This window comes from Dendrobates tinctorius, unplaced genomic scaffold, assembly GCF_039654945.1.
Source record: "Dendrobates tinctorius isolate UK_male_01 unplaced genomic scaffold, ASM3965494v1 ptg000143l, whole genome shotgun sequence".
Taxonomy (NCBI): domain Eukaryota; kingdom Metazoa; phylum Chordata; class Amphibia; order Anura; family Dendrobatidae; genus Dendrobates; species Dendrobates tinctorius.
Genome location: NW_027361810.1, coordinates 8,316,445 through 8,333,745, shown reverse-complemented (window position 1 = coordinate 8,333,745; position 17,301 = coordinate 8,316,445). Strand labels below are relative to the sequence as shown.

The 17,301-nt window shown below is 46.8% G+C and overlaps 1 protein-coding gene across 7 annotated transcripts in view; it reads left to right on the top strand.

The window, feature by feature from the left end:
* The first annotated feature begins 5,166 nt into the window (after positions 1-5,166).
* TNS1 (tensin 1) overlaps positions 5,167-17,301 on the top strand; it is a 461,328-nt gene continuing 449,193 nt past the window's right edge. For 2 of the 7 annotated variants that reach the window (XM_073545363.1, XM_073545362.1), the window contains exon 1: positions 5,167-7,455. In XM_073545363.1, the coding sequence (XP_073401464.1) occupies positions 7,345-7,455 (111 nt within the window). In that variant the 5' untranslated portion in view covers positions 5,167-7,344. The remainder of the gene's footprint in view (positions 7,456-17,301) is intronic. The other 5 variants (XM_073545371.1, XM_073545366.1, XM_073545370.1 and 2 more) reach the window with 3 other exon arrangements.

The window sequence follows — 17,301 nt, the reverse complement described above, 5'->3', positions numbered from 1 at the left end:
AATTCCTGAAAGACTGTGGGAGCATTGCACAACCCGAAGGGCATGACGAGATACTCGTAGTGTCCATCCCTGGTGTTGAAGGCGGTCTTCCATTCATCTCCTGAGCGAATACGGATGAGATTGTAGGCTCCACGGAGATCCAATTTAGAAAAGATTCGCGCCCCTCGTAGCCGGTCGAACAACTCGGGGATGAGAGGTAGAGAATATCTGTTCTTGATAGTAATCTCGTTAAGGCCCCGATAGTCAATACAGGGGCGGAGAGACCCGTCCTTCTTCTTGACAAAAAAGAAGCCAGCTACGGCGGGAGAAGATGACTTCCGGATGAAGCCTCTGGCCAAATTCTCCTGTACGTACTCAGTCATGGCCTGGGACTCGAGTGGACTCAACGGATAGATTCGCCCCCGGGGCGGGGTCGACCCGGGAACAAGCTCGATTGGGCAATCATATTGCCGGTGCGGTGGAAGAGTCTCTGCCTCCTTCTTATCAAAGACGTCCGCAAAGGCCCAGTAGGCCGAGGGCAGATCCGCAGGGCCCAAGACAGGAGACGAGCTCTTGAGGGGTTGTACTGGACGGAGACATCTAGTCTGGCAGATGCGGCCCCAGCGAAGAATATCTCCGGACCGCCAATCCAGGACAGGTTCGTGCATCCTCAACCACGGAAGACCCAGGAGCAAGGTGTGGGACAGAGACGGCAGCACGAAGAAGGCTATTCTCTCATGGTGCAGGACCCCGATCTGTAACTCCAGCTCTTCAGTGACCAGTGTAAGGGGTCTCGCGCAAGGGAACGCTGTCGACTGAGGCTAACTGCCGGGTAACCTCCAAGGACCTGACAGGTATCCGCAATCTCTTCACCGCCTCGAGTTGGATAAAATTCCCAGCAGCCCCAGAGTCAATATAGGCTACCTCAGAAAAACGTTTGGAACCCTGGATAAACAAAACAGGAAGGGTCAAGGGTAGAGAGGTATCAATGACACCTAGGGAGGCCTCTCTTACCTGTCCTAGGCGGAGGCGTTTCCCGGCCTCACAGGGCAGGAACGTAGAAGATGGGAGGCGCTGCCACAATAGAGACAAAGACCATGAGTGAATCTCTCCTGGCGGCGTAGCTCCGCGGGTCTGTGTTGCTTCCCTGCAAGGCTCTGGGTCTGTAAGGTACTCCTGGGGTGGACCCGCTAGACCGTGGCAACGAACCTCCCGGGGGCGAGCTGACCAGGTGGACCACCCCCTATACAGGGAGTGTTTGGGGAAAGTCCGCGAGTAACTATTACCACGGCAGCTGGTACCCAGGGGATGTATAGAGAGGCCGGCCACAGGCCGGGGATGCTGGCGGAAACCTCCTCTGGATCCGGAAGACGGATGGCGGTCAGGTCAGGGACACAGGTGAGATGGGAACAGCAGGCACGATCAGAAGGACACTGGTGCGGGAACAGAACTGGACGGGACACGACCACAGACCTCCCGATCCTAGGAGAGAGGACAGTGGAAAAGGCAGGTGAGCTACAGGCGAACAGGACGCAGGGGCGTACATGGAGAACGGGCCAGAATCACTAACGAAGCGCAGTGATAATCAGGCAGAGGCGGCCTGATATAGAAGTAGGAGAGGCCTTCCGGATCGTGACCTCTCAGAGCAGGAGAGGAAGGCGCGCGTCCTCAGGAGGAACAGGAGGCGCGCGTGTGCCCGGGCATAGTGTGTGCACGCGCCCGCCGATGAGGAGGGGCGGGAGCGCGCACCCGGCGCGGTCCAGAAGACCGGACGGACGTGATCGCCGGGCAGAGGAGAGGAGCCGGGAGGGACCGCGGAGAAGCCCGAGGCAGCCGACGCCGCGGCGAGGAGGCCACCGGCGAGCGGGTAAGCTGCGGTTGGGGAGGAGCAATGGGAGAAGTGCGCGGCAGCCGCCGCATGACAGGGACAATCTTTGACTTCTCTTCAGTTTTCTTGGGTTACAGTTTCTGAACAGAGTGGTCATCAGCCCAGGTGCCGTCTTCTATCTTTGGTCCCGTTCTGGTTCTCATGTGCCCATTTCAGGCGCTCCTTGAAAGTTGACAGGGAACAGTACGGGCACAATGACCAACCTACAGCTACTTTACTCCATACATAGCAAGATGTGATATTCTGTCCCGAAATCTTTCATTGCCAGCAGTAGCTCAATTCCAAGTTTGGGCTACACTAGGTCTGTAGGGTCGGAGTAGACAGGCCTTCACTTCCCATATGCGTCACTAAACCTTGGAGGCTCTCTCTCCTGTCACCGATTCACCAATTCTCCTTCCTTGGAAACTTTTGGTAGCCATTATCCACTGCTGACCGAAAACACCCCACAAGACCCGCCGTATACCGGGAACCCCCCACAAGACCTGCCGTATACCGGGAACCCCCCACATGACCCGTCGTATACCGGGAACCCCCCATAAGACCTGCCTTATACTGGGAACCCCCCACAAGACCCGCCGTATACCGGGAACCCCCCAGAAGACCTGCTGTATACCGAGAACAACCCACAAGACCTGCTGTATAACGGGAACACCCCACAAGACCCGCCGTATAACGGGAACACCCCACAAGACCCGCCGTATACCGAGAACACCCCACTAGACCAGCCGTATACTGGGAACACCCCACAAGACCTGCTGTATACCGGGAACACCCCACAAGACCTGCCGTATATTGGGAACACTCCACAAGACCTGCCGTATACCGGGAACACCCCACTAGACCAGCCGTATACTGGGAACACCCCACAAGACCCGCCATATACAGGGAATACCCCACAAGACCTGCCGTATACAGGGAACACCCCACAAGACCCTCCGTATACCGAGAACACCCCACAAGACCTGCCGTATACCGAGAACACCCCACAAGACCTGCCGTATACCGAGAACACCCCACAAGACCTGCCGTATACAGGGAACACCCCACAAGACCCTCCGTATACCGAGAACACCCCACAAGACCAGCTGTATACCGAGAACACCTCACAAGACCTGCCGTATACCGGGAACACCCCACAAGACCAGCCGTATACCGAGAACACCCCACAAGACCAGCCGTATACCGAGAACACCCCACAAGACCCGCCGTATACTGGGAACACCCCACAAGACCTGCCATATACCGGGAACCCCCCACAAGACCCGCCGTATACCGGGAACCCCCCAGAAGACCTGCTGTATACCGGGAACCCCCCACAAGACCCGCCGTATACCGGGAACCCCCCAGAAGACCTGCTGTATAACGGGAACACCCCACAAGACCCGCCGTATAACGGGAACACCCCACAAGACCCGCCGTATACCGAGAACACCCCACTAGACCAGCCGTATACTGGGAACACCCCACAAGACCTGCCGTATACCGGGAACACCCCACAAGACCTGCCGTATATTGGGAACACTCCACAAGACCTGCCGTATACTGGGAACACCCCACTAGACCAGCCGTATACTGGGAACACCCCACAAGACCTGCCGTATACCGGGAACACCCCACAAGACCCTCCGTATACCGAGAACACCCCACAAGACCTGCCGTATACCGAGAACACCCCACAAGACTTGCCGTATACAGGGAACACCCCACAAGACCCTCCGTATACCGAGAACACCCCACAAGACCAGCTGTATACCGAGAACACCTCACAAGACCTGCCGTATACCGGGAACACCCCACAAGACCAGCCGTATACCGAGAACACCCCACAAGACCAGCCGTATACCGAGAACACCCCACAAGACCCGCCGTATACTGGGAACACCCCACAAGACCTGCCATATACCGGGAACCCCCCACAAGACCCGCCGTATACCGGGAACACCCCACAAGACCTGCCGTATACCGAGAACACCCCACAAGACCTGCCGTATACCGGGAACCCCCCAGAAGACCTGCCGTATACTGGGAACACCCCACAAGACCTGCTGTATAACGGGAACACCCCACAAGACCCGCCGTATAACGGGAACACCCCACAAGACCCGCCGTATACCGAGAACACCCCACTAGACCAGCCGTATACTGGGAACACCCCACAAGACCTGCTGTATACCGGGAACACCCCACAAGACCTGCCGTATATTGGGAACACTCCACAAGACCTGCCGTATACTGGGAACACCCCACTAGACCAGCCGTATACTGGGAACACCCCACAAGACCTGCCGTATACCTGGAACACCCCACAAGACCTGCTGTATACTGGGAACACCCCACAAGACCTGCCGTATACCGGGAACCCCCCAGAAGACCTGCCGTATACTGGGAACACCCCACAAGACCTGCTGTATAACGGGAACACCCCACAAGACCCGCCGTATAACGGGAACACCCCACAAGACCCGCCGTATACCGAGAACACCCCACTAGACCAGCCGTATACTGGGAACACCCCACAAGACCTGCTGTATACCGGGAACACCCCACAAGACCTGCCGTATATTGGGAACACTCCACAAGACCTGCCGTATACTGGGAACACCCCACTAGACCAGCCGTATACTGGGAACACCCCACAAGACCTGCCGTATACCTGGAACACCCCACAAGACCTGCTGTATACAGGGAAGACCCCACAAGACCTGCTGTATACCGGGAACACCCCACAAGACCTGCCGTATACTGGGAACACCCCACTAGACCAGCCGTATACTGGGAACACCCCACAAGACCTGCCGTATACCTGGAACACCCCACAAGACCTGCTGTATACAGGGAAGACCCCACAAGACCTGCTGTATACCGGGAACACCCCACAAGACCTGCCGTATACTGGGAACACCCCACTAGACCAGCCGTATACTGGGAACACCCCACAAGACCTGCTGTATACCGGGAACACCCCACAAGACCTGCCGTATACCTGGAACACCCCACAAGACCTGCCGTATACAGGGAACACCCCACAAGACCTGCTGTATACCGAGAACACCCCACAAGACCTGCCATATACCGGGAACACCCCACAAGACGCGCTCTTTTAAGCATGCTATGACCTAGTCGTCTAGTCACGTTTTGGTCCCCGGCAATGTTATCAGATCCTTACTATCTGCAGCCTCCCCAGGATTAGTCGTCATTAATTTGAGGGGTTGTTCACTTTTATTAGTAATGCCCCATCATTAGCTGATCGCACATCCCGCAACACTTTCCCATCTTTGGATTTCCTGTGTAGTTCCATGCTCCTGCACTAGGTGGCGCTGCAGGAAGGCGGCTCTACCTGAGGCCGAGACAGAGGCGGTCACCTGCTCCCATGAAGCTCTGGCATCACTGATCTCCTCGCTCGGGACGTTTCCTGTGCTCTTCTCTTGGTTGAAGTGATGAAGGTCTTGTTGAATGACCATTATTACCCCCATGAGGCTGCTCCCACTGTGCCAGCACTAAGCGGCCTTGTAATGGAGGCCGTCACGTTATTTGGGAGGGCAGGAAGAATGTTTGGGCTGCGGAGTCAGAGTCCGTAGAAAAGAATGTTAGAAACAAGCAAAGCTGCAGTAAAAAGCATGGAAAAGTGGAATATAGAGGAGTCAAGTGTAAATGCTAGAAACAAGCAGTGCTGCAGTATAAAGCAATGTGATAAAGAGAAGAATCAGAATCTTGGCGACCAGCCAGTCATACAGTAGTGAGGGGAGTAGAGGAGCACAGAAGCACATAGGGCCCTGTTCTCACACAGCCTGAATTCTGATGAGCAAAGTGGATGCGACTTCATGAAATCCCCATCCAGACGGGGCTGAACTCTTTTGGTGAATTTTTTTCTCTGTCGGTTTCAATGGGATAAAGAAAAAAACGCATGAAAAGTATCGGAGAATCAGAAGTTTTCTGTACTTAAAAAAATGCATCAAATAAATGTAAAAATGCATCAAAAAGACAAAAAACGGAAGAAGTTTGTTATTGTGCAGAAAATACGAGGACACAAAGCAGCAGAAAAACCGCAGCCTCTATGCGACATGTGAACACGGCCTCAAGGTATTTTCTGAGAGTTTTCCAGAGGCCGACAAAACTGATGATATTTTCCAGTGGAAACTGCCTGAGGACGGCGCCATTCAGGTGACGGCACAGCCGCTCCGGGAAATCGCTGGCAGACGATTATTCTGAGAGCGGGCGGAGGATGAGCAGGTACAGGGTAACCGCAGGATGGCCGCTGTCGTGTTCGAGTCCTGACGGCAGTAACAGAAGACGGAACGTGTGCGCAGCGTCGCCCTGACACCGCTTTGCTCCATGTTCACTGTATGGGGCAACTCTCTGCCTCTTTTTCAGGTGGAATTTCATCCTATTGTTTCGGCCTCCACAACACTCACGGCCTCTAATTTGACCTCTCTGAAAAATGTATTCCCCCCCCCCCGCCCAATATGCACTTTTTTTTTCATTTGTTTCTATCAGGTATTTTTCAAAACTACTCAAAAACTCCCTATATGAACAGCAAATTGGCTTCTCATGGAAAAGCAAATCTGCTCCGAACTCCAACCCCCCCCCCAAAAAAAAACAAAAACAAAAAAACCTTATGTTAAACTCAGTTTTCTTTTTATAAATTTTTCTGCTCCAGGTACCTCTGCAAAAAACCCTTTGAAGCTCCTCTGAATCCATTTCTTGGAGTTTTTTTTTTTTTTTTTCAATTTTCTGAACAAAGTGCTGGATGGAGCGTTGTGGGACATGGATATAACGTAGGGACAAAGAACTTAGAATTGGTGGAGAAAGGTTGAACTTGTTGGATCTGAGTCTTTTTTTCAACTTATGTAGCTATGTAATATGTTTCCTGGTGGGAAAAAAAGAGTGCAGTCACTTCTGTGAAGAGTGTGATGATGGAAAACGCCCCAATCTAAGCGCTGTCCCATCAAGAGGAGGCAAAAAGTGCTCGCAGGAAAATAAAAGTCTCCAAAGTGCTTCAAAAACCATCAAGAAAAGGAAAAACTTCCAGAACTCTCTCCAAAAGGCGCTTTTCCTGGTGAATCTCTCCTTATCTTTGGTCGTCGCCCTGTGAGAATGGAGCCTAAGGGTGTGTGCACACGTTGCGGATTCTGCTGCAGATTTTTCCAAATCCACAGGTCAAAAGACCCTAATAAGCTGGAGGCGGCTCTGGAGCCAGTTCACACAGTGCACAAGCTGCGTCCTCCTCCCAGCAGGTGAATCTGGGGAGGTGTGCGGCTGCAGTGTCAGGTCTGTGAACATCTCTGAGCCCCTGCGACTTCCTGAAGGGAGAGAGGGAGGAGCAGAGAGGAGAGGAAAACAAGCAACTTCCAGACAGAGCAGCATTCCCCTCCTGTCCCACAGACTGCAGCCATCCTGGAGCAATGGGCAGCCGCCCCCTGTGACCGTCACCTGGAGGGGGAGTGGGACAGGTGAGCCCACCTGAGCAGGCTGCCTGCATGGGATGCACCGTGAGCTTCATCTGCTGTGAAGAAGACCCCCTGTACACGGCTGCAGACCCCAAACATGAGCACACAAGCATGGAGGAGACGACGAAACTTCTTCCTAAGGTAAGAACCCGCTGGTCCATGGTGTCTGCTCCTATTAGATGTAGCAGGGCTGAGCTGCTTCCTTAACTTTTCGGAAGAATATTTTGAATTGAGAGTCCTCAGTGGTTGATCCCTTTTAATGGCTAACTGAGAAGATGGTAACAAATATCAGCTCCGGAGACTCCTCGTCTCATCATCAGGATAACAGAAAATCTGAAGTCACAGATTTATACACGACAGGACACAGGAATAATGCAGCAATGAGACAAGTGACGAGGATCTGAACTACCAATGTGGGAGACTCAGAAATATCAGAGCAGTTCACCTGTCTCATTACTGCATCATTTCTGTGTCCTGTTATTGATCTGAGAGCTAATTAATAACTGATGCAGCTAAGAAACGCTAAAGTTCTATGTAAGGGTGTTCTCACACTGATTTTTTTTTTTTCCTATGGAGTCTTTGGAGCAAAAAGTTTCCAGCTGTCCACTCAAACCTTGCGGTTTATAAACTCCTCAGTATTTCTGGAGAGTTTCTGCAAAAAAAAACCCAGTGTGAATAAAGCCTAAAATTACCAACGCTGCCTTACTCTCCGCAGCTCCCCACTATGCCCTGATTTTAGGGCACAGCATTTGACATTTATCCATTTCCTATTGAATATTTTGACCACTGACGGAGCTGATGAGCGGGAGAGTTTACCCTGATGGCAATCTGCAGATCATCTTGTTATCCCCATGTACTGAACCAAATGCAAACGTCAGCTCTGCTTCGAAGATTTGTATATTGTGTATTTGGGATATTTTCCCTTTCCTCAGCTTTTTGAGGATGAACAACACATGAGGGTGGTTGGTGAAGCCATGCAGGAGGTATAGTTCTCCCCTGAGTTGCAGCTGTCAGTTTGTTACAATGTATCAGTTATTGTTTACACTATTAATATTTACTCTGGAGCCTGATGATCATTTACAGTTGTACGTAAATCACTGTAGAACGAAAAGTTCTGCAACTTTCTAAATATTTGCTTGCTGTCAGTGTATAGTAACTTTCATGACTGTAGCTATAGCAGCTTTGGGGCCCTACAGTTGTATTTTTGTAGACTGTTGTCATCTGTCACTACGATGTGAGTTCTGTGATAAACCTTTACTTTCCATATCTTTGTGTAATGCTACTATACTACTCTTCCAGTTATCTGTCATTAAGTGAGGGCGGGGGGCACCATCTCCTTTTGCTATGAGACCCTATGAGTTCCAATTTTGCCTTTGGGAATATTCAGTGGCTCTAAGCTTGTCAAAGCTTAAGGGAATGTGCACATGCTGCGGATCCGCATCAGTTTCTGCTGCGTTGTACAGTACCTTTTTATTTTCTATGGAAAATGAAAAACGCTGTGCACATGCTGCAGATTTTTCCGTGCGGATTTGCTGCGGTTTCAAAACCGAAGCATGTCAATTCTTTTTGCGGAATCTGCAGCGGTTTCCCATCTCCTCCATTGTACAGGCGTCAAACCGCAGGCTAATCCACAGATAAACCGCAGGTCTTTTGACCTGCGGATTTTGCCAAATCCGTGCAGAAAGATCCGCAGCACAATCCGCAACGTGTGCACTTACCCTAAACATGAGGTTGATGAACACAAAGTATCAAAAAGCTCTTTTTTGCTTTGATCGTTTGTTACAATGAATCAGTGCAGGTAGCATGTATCGCACAGTTCATTATTAGGTCTATATGGGATCTTAGCTTCTGGGTGTAAACAGAAGTTTCCATTCACTGACAGCAACCAGAGGTTTTGAAAGAGCAAGAAAACAAATTATATTAATAACTTTAAGAACTTTTTGTTCTACAATAATTAAAGGGGTTGTCCGCTGAAAAGAACTTATGACGTGTACATAGAATAGGTGATAATAACTTCTACATTGGCGGGGGTCCAAATACTGGAACCCCCATCGAAAGGAATACTTTGATCCCTGCAGCCACTTGATTCGTTATCTATGGGGCTGCTGGAAAAAGCTGAGTGCAGCTCTCGGCGGTCCCGTAGGGAATGAATGAAAATGTTAGAACCCCGTTAACTAACTTTTCGGAGTAACCAGTTTAGGGAATGCTCAACCGTACCTTACTGCAGACAGATTTTCACAGCTGCATGGCACATTTATATGGAAGCTATCACCTATTATTTAATACAGGCTTTTGTGCTAAATGTTGTATTTTATTGTTTATGTTGTTTTCCCCATATCATCTGTATTAAAATAGCAATTTTCACATCGGTCTTTGGGGCTATTTTACGCTTGTGTTTCCTGTAATTGCAAGATTGCTAATTTAGTTTACTAATCATTTTCTGATGATATCGTCCCCTTTAATACACACAGTTTTCCTGTAGTCTGCAATGTAACTATACACCAGATACTGTGTGCGGAGAAAGTTGTGATGAGCTCAGGTCGCAGTCATCTGGTTGTAAATACAGTCATGCAATTTGCCACAATGTGACAGGTTGTCGTTTCCTGTGATGATCGAATATGAGGAGTTCTTGATATCAAGATTTCTTGCTTGCTGTCAGTGAATAGGAACATTTCTTCTTGTCTGCATCCATAACCTGAAAATCTAAAAACTGAAACCATTTGCTACAATTGTATCCAGTTTCGCATTATACTCTGATTAAATACATCAGGTGCACCAATTATTGTATTGATAGTTTGTTACAATGTATCGCTGCAGATGAACTTTGATAAGCCAGAATTCCGAGTATACAGGCAATTGACTGGATGCAACTGTACCAAACAGTCACTGATAGCAAGCAGAGATATTGAATATGTCGAGTATTTGAAACACAAAGGCCTCAGTTCAGTAAGACTATTGGTGGGGTTTCGCATGTCATTGTTATTGACGGATGTGCAGGAAAAAGATGTGCAAAATTCATTAAAAAACGCACTCCACTTAGTGAATTTGGCACATTTTTCTGTGGCGAGCGCCTCTGTGCTGCTGGCAAGAAATTTTACTTCAGACAAGGAAAGGAGTAACCTATAGGCTATGTGCACACGCTGCGGATTCTGCTGCGGATCCGCATCGGATTTGGCCTCTGCGGATCCGCAGCAGTTCCACAGTGTACAGTACCATGTAAGTCTATGTGATTTACAATCCGCAGTGCACATGCTGCGGTTTTTACACTGCGGAAAAGCTGCGGTTTTGAATCCGCAGAAAGAATTGACATGTCAATTCTTTCTGCGGATTCCGCTGCGGTTTGCCACCTATTCCATTGTCCAGGTGTCAAACCGCAGGTCAATTTACCAGCGGGTTTACCTGCGGATCCGCAGAGAAAAATCCGCAGCGTGTGCACATGTCCTTATAGCACAAGAAACTCTGCCACTAATGAATTTGACACGCGGACGTATCCACTCCTCACTATGGTCCCATACATTTTGTCAGTGCTGCACAAATTTGCTTTGCATTGTGCAAAACATTTTGAAACTTTTCAAAGTGTTTTATGCCAGATATCAGCCTTGAACATTTGATGAATCGGGGGACAAAGTATATTAGAAAGTTAAAGAAGAACAATAAATCTTGATCACATATAATATATACAGTATATATAAAACCGGCCACTAAAACTTTAGTATCAGTGACTTTAGTGTTATTCCTCCCGGCGAGTTATAAATACGTTCCTTTTGGTGCCGACACAATTTCTTGCAATTTTTATTTATTTGAGCCTCCATCGATTTCATACATTTGTTTGTATCCGGATTATTACTGTAAGACGAGGATTTCGGGCAGGTTGAGACAGAGACGCAGCTTTTGCTTCCTATTGTTTATTCAGACCAGTGGTTGGCAACGTTCGTGTCTGAAGCTGGAGGGGTACTACAAGTCCCAGCAGACAAGGATGAACTCTGCTACTGAGACTTCTGGTTTTAAGAAGACTTAGGTTCTGCAGACTCTGCACGCTGTTGAAGTCGTCCTTCGCTGTCACATTGCTTGTTGCAAAGTTTACTCAGCAGTTTCCTAAGATGTCGTCCTTCGCTGTCACATTGTTACGAAGTGCAGTCAGCAGTTTTTAAACATTGTTTATCTATTTATGGGAAAGCTTTCCTGGAATCTTGTTATATAGAGCTGGAAGACAAGCAATACACATACATGTACACTAAGGTAGTCACCCAGCTTTCCTAGAATCCTGAGTGTAGATGACTTAAGAACAAATCTAATTTTTATATTTTCCTTCCTTTAAATACTGAGAAGTCCATCTTGTAAGCGGCGTGCAGCTCTGACCGCCATGCGGTACCTGCTCATGCACCCCTGCGTCGTTGTCACGCCTCATTCCCAGAAGGTATTTGTGAAGTTCTGAAAAATTAAAGGGAATCAGATCAGAGGAATATGAATCTCAGGGTCAGGCTGGAGGGACGAAAGCAGATGCTGGCATATCTGCATAGTTTTTTCATCGTCCATTTTAAAGCACTTTCTCAGGTGTGTTCCAGGCAAAATATACCTGAAAATGAAGCCGTGGGCACACAACATCTTCTTCAGGAGCGTTTGTAGAACATCTGCTCCAAAACCTTCCTGAAAAAGCACTACATGTGCATTGCTATGTAAAAAAAAAAAAAAAGTCTTGCTGTGCAAATGTTTAGTCTTTCGAGCGTTTTTAACAGCTTTAGGTTTCCAAAAAGGCCGTGTGATGAAAAGAAGTGATGCAAAAATCATTTATCACAATTTCTGGGTCTTTGTTTGTCATTTTTTGAGGATTGACCACTGGTTCTCAATTGGACTGAAATCTGTGGAGCTTCTCAGCCATGGACCCAAAATATCAATGTTTTGTTCACACAGCAACTTAGTTGCTTGTGACATGATATCCATCATGGAAGAAAATCCATCATCACCACATTGCTGTATTTCTTCTTAAAAATTGTTTCTTTGCTGCCCATATCTACAATAGTTCAGCCTCCAAAAGCCTTCACTTCTGTGTGTGTATGTGTGCAGATGGACTGATGCCTGCATGCTGCCATTCCACAGCAAGCTCTGCACGGGTGTGGAACAGATCCTATAGCTGAATCCTCTTTCGGACACACTTGCTGGACTTTCTTGGTCTCCCTGAAGCCATCTCCACAGCAGCCAAACCTCTCTATTGGAAATTCGTAATGATCTGATAAACCTTTTATTTAGGGGCAATCTTACAAGCAGCAATGTCTTTGCCTGTAAAGCCCTTTTGATGCAAAGCAATGATGACTGCTCATTGATTTAAAGCACAAACCACATTTAAAGCAACCAATCTTCTGTTATAGCTTAGTCAGCGTCAAATAGAGATATCAGTTGCCTTGTCCTTGTTAAAACTTCTCCCTGAGCTAATGAGAATATTACCAAAATGATTAAAGGAAGTAATTTTGTGGCTGGGCTGAAAATGAGTTGAAAATTGTTTTAATCTAATCCATTAAATTCTAATTTTGTACCGTAATCATTTGTTAAAAATTTTGATAATTTCTTGCTTCTATCTGGACCTCAGCCATGAAGGGTCTGTACTGAAGCGCTGGCCGTACTCCATAGTGATGAAGGAGCTTTCTCTTTGAGTGATTTTCCTAGGTGACGCTGTCTGTCATCCCTGCTTGTTACAGTGGGTCGCAATGTTAATGATGGAGGGTGGTCCTCCATTTACAAGTATCACGGAGGTGCTAAATCCCAGTCTGAGGTCTCTGAAGTGTTACTTTAGATACTTTAGATAAATGGGAATCGGACAGCTGCCCGTGACCTGATCAAGCGCTGAGTGTCCACTGTGTAATTAGTTGTCACATTTGGTCTCGGACAGTAATTAAAGGACAAGCATAGCCTTTTAAGGTAATTCGACCCTTATTAAAGAGATTGTTCCTTAGGAAAAGTCATATATATTACAATTATTGGGGTACAACATCCAGCATGTCCAGTGTAACTCCTACTGAAGTGAATGTGTTCTGAGTTGCAGTACCTGAGACCAGCCACTAGGTAGTGTGTGGCGCTGTTGTGTACAGACTCTGTAAACTGTGACCTGGCGGTGGTGAAACCTCCAGGTATCTGCTGAGCGGTAGACAAGACCAAAGTCCTGGATGGCCCCATTTAATGTTATCATAAAGTTTTCCAACTTTCTGCTATAGATTGTAGTTCATTGTAATTTGAATTTCTCACCTTTTTTCACAATTTCTGGTTGTTGTCAGTGAACATTCCTGATAACATTCAGAGGCTAGCAGACAATCATCACCTAATAGTTCTTTATTGTATCAGTACAGGCACAAATCTGTCTCCTGTTCTGGACTGATACATTGTACCAAATCCATGAACTATGAATAGAAATTGGTCAGGAGGACGAGTTTCACTTTTAGACTTTTATTCTGGTCATTGGCAAAGATCTATATAGGAGGCATTTTCTTATAACAACTGTAGAATTAGCGTCTAATTACTTTCACTTCAAGGTCGGTAATTTCATGATAATCCTGACAATCATTAGGTTTGTGATCCGGCCACGGTCAGGTCATGAGAATTTCTAGTGTTTACATTTTTCCTTAATTAAATCGTGTGCTGTCCGTCCTCTGGTCCCATATTCCATCCTGCAGTTGACACCAAGCGCCTGAGCCGCTGTTCTGTGTGTTCTGCAGCCCTAAATCACAGCATTTTCCTTACAGAATTATCATTTACAGTGGGGAAAATAAGTATTTGATACTCTGACGATTTTGCAAGTTTTCCCCCCTACAAAGATTGGAGAGGTCTGTAATTTTTATCGTAGGTACACTTCACCTGTGAGAGACAGAATCTAAAAATAAAAACCAGAAAATCACTTTGTAATATTGTGAAATAATTAAATTGCATGAAATATGTATTTGATCACCGACCAACCAACAGGAATTCTGCCTCTCAGAGACCTGTTATTTTTTCTTTAAGAAGCCTCCAACTCTGCACTCATTACTTGTATTAATTGCACCTGTTTGATCTTGTTACTTGTATAAAAGACACCTGTCCACACACTCAATCATAATCCAACCTATCCACCATGGCCAAGTCCAAAGAGTTGTCTCAGGACACCAGGAACAAAATTGTCGCCCTGCACAAAGCTGGGATGGGCTACAGGATAATAGGCAATCAGCTTGGTGACAAGGGAACAACTGTTGGCACAATTATTAGAAAATGGAAGAAACACAAGATGACTGTCAGTCTTCCTCAGTTTGGGGCTCCATTCAGGATCTCGCCTCGTGGGGTAAGGATGATTCTGAGAAAGGTCAAGGATGAGCTTAGAACTACATGAGAGGACCTGGTCAATGGCCTGAAGAGAGCTGGGACCACAGTCTCAAACATTACTGCTAGTAACACACTAAACCGTCTTGGATTACAATCCTGCAGGGCAGGCGAGGTTCCCCTGCTCACACATGAACATGTCCAGGCCCATTTGAAGTTTGCCAATGACCATCTGGATGATACAGAGGAGGCATGGCAGAAGGTCATGTGGTCAGATGAGACCAAAATAGAACTTTTTGGTATCAACTCCACTCGCCGTGTTTGGAGGTAGAAGGATGAGTACAATCCCAAGAACACCATCCCAACTGTGAAGCATGGTGGGGGAAACATCATACTTTGGGGGTGCTTTTCTATAAAGGGGACAGGACGTCTGCACCATATTGAAGGGTGGGTAGATGGGGTCATGTATTGCAAGATTTTGGACAGCAACCTCCCTCCCTCGGTAAGAGCATTGAAGATGGGTCGTGGCTGGCTCTTCCAGCATGACAATGACCAGAAACACCTAAACCTGAACCCTATAGGAAATTTATGGAGGGAGCTGAAACTCAATGTTAACAAGCGACTGCCCCGAAACCTGAAGGATCTGGCTGGAGGAGGGCTAAAATCCCTGCTGCAGTGTGTGCAAACCTGGTCAAGAACCACAGGAAGCATCTGACCTCTGTAATTGCAAACAAAGGTTTCTGCACCAAATATTAAGTTCTGTTTTTCTATTGTATCAAATACTTATTTCATACAATAAAATGCAAATTAATTATGTAACAATCAATGTGATTTTCAGAATTATATTTGTATATTTTGTCTCACAGGTGAAAGTGTATCTGCGATAAAAATTACAGACCTCTCCATTCTTTACAGGTGTAACTTGCAAAATTGGCAGTGTATCATTTTCTTATTTTCCCACTGTACCTATTTTTTCCTAGGTAATAGGTTATCAAAACACATATCAAGAATATAACTGCTATAATACTGCCCTCTATGTAGAAGAATATAACTACTATAATACTGCTCCTATGTACAAGAATATAACTACTATAATACTGCTCCTATGTACAAGAATATAACTACTATAATACTGCCCCTATGTACAAGAATATAACTACTATAATACTGCCCCCTATGTACAAGAATATAACTACTATAATACTGCCCCTATGTACAAGAATATAACTACTATAATACTGCCCCTATGTACAAGAATATAACTACTATAATACTGCCCTCTATGTACAAAAATATAACTACTATAATACTGCTCCTATGTACAAGAATATAACTACTATAATACTGCCCCTATGTACAAGAATATAACTACTATAATACTGCCCCTATGTACAAGAATATAACTACTATAATACTGCCCCTATGTACAAGAATATAACTACTATAATACTGCCCCCTATGTACAAGAATATAACTACTATAATACTGCCCCTATGTACAAGAATATAACTACTATAATACTGCCCCTATGTACAAGAATATAACTACTATAATACTGCCCTCTATGTACAAAAATATAACTACTATAATACTGCCCCCTATGTATAAGAATATAACTACTATAATACTGCCCCCTATGTACAAGAATATAACTACTATAATATTGCCTATATGTACAAGAATATAACTACTATAATACTGCTCCTATGTACAAGAATATAACTACTATAATACTGCCCCATGTACAAGAATATAACTACTATAATACTGCCTCCTAGCTGTGAGGTTGTGTGTTTGTAGCTCTCCTGATGTCTGGAGCAAGCCCAGGGGGAGGCCACCCTGGGCGGGGTAACTCCCCAAGCAAGGCCCAGGCTTCCAGGCCTACACTTGGAAGTAACGCTCAAGTTGTGTCTAAGGCGGATGCAAGTCCCAAAGTTGTTTCTGAGGGAAAGAAAGCTCAGAATGGAAGTAGCAGCAGCAAGAAAGATGAAGCTGTGAAAGTGCAAAAAGTAACGGAACAAGGAAAAGCCATGGCTGTGGGTAAGAAAGCTCCAGTTAAGCAGTCGGCCAGCCAAGGCAAACAGAGTGAAGGACAACTAGGAGAAATCCAAAAGAAATCTACTGGTGAGAAGCTGAATGGAGGAAAGCAGCCTGCAGCTCAGGAGGTGCCATCACCAACTTCAGGTGTGCAGCTGACTCCCAGCAGACAGAGGAGAACCTCACTGGAGAGGCAGACGCTCCAGGAGAACCTGCAGCAGAAGCATGTGGTGGCCAGCATGGCGAGCTCTGGGCGCACAAGGTCGCAGTCAGGTGGCAGCAGTAAAAGTGCTGTGGAGCCTGGAACCACGAAACTAGCGGTGGTGAAAGTTAAGGAGACGTCTGGTTTCAAGCATCCAGGGACATTGCTGAAAGCAGGATCCCAGGAGGAGACGCCATGTGCACCTGAGCTTCAGGTCGCAGAGGAGATCCCAGGACTGGTCAAGAGGCTCGGTGAGTTACAGCAGCACAAAGACTTGCTGCAGAAACAAATAGACATGGGCTATAATGTAAAGGCTGCTAATCCTGGTGGAGATCACACCTTTTGTGATCAGACTCTGAACATGCTTGGCATACAGCTGGCAAAAGTGGTGAGGGACATGGATTGTGTCCGAGAGAAGATGGGGCCCCTGGCAGAGACTTATAGGAACCAGGAACTGTTTGTCACACAAG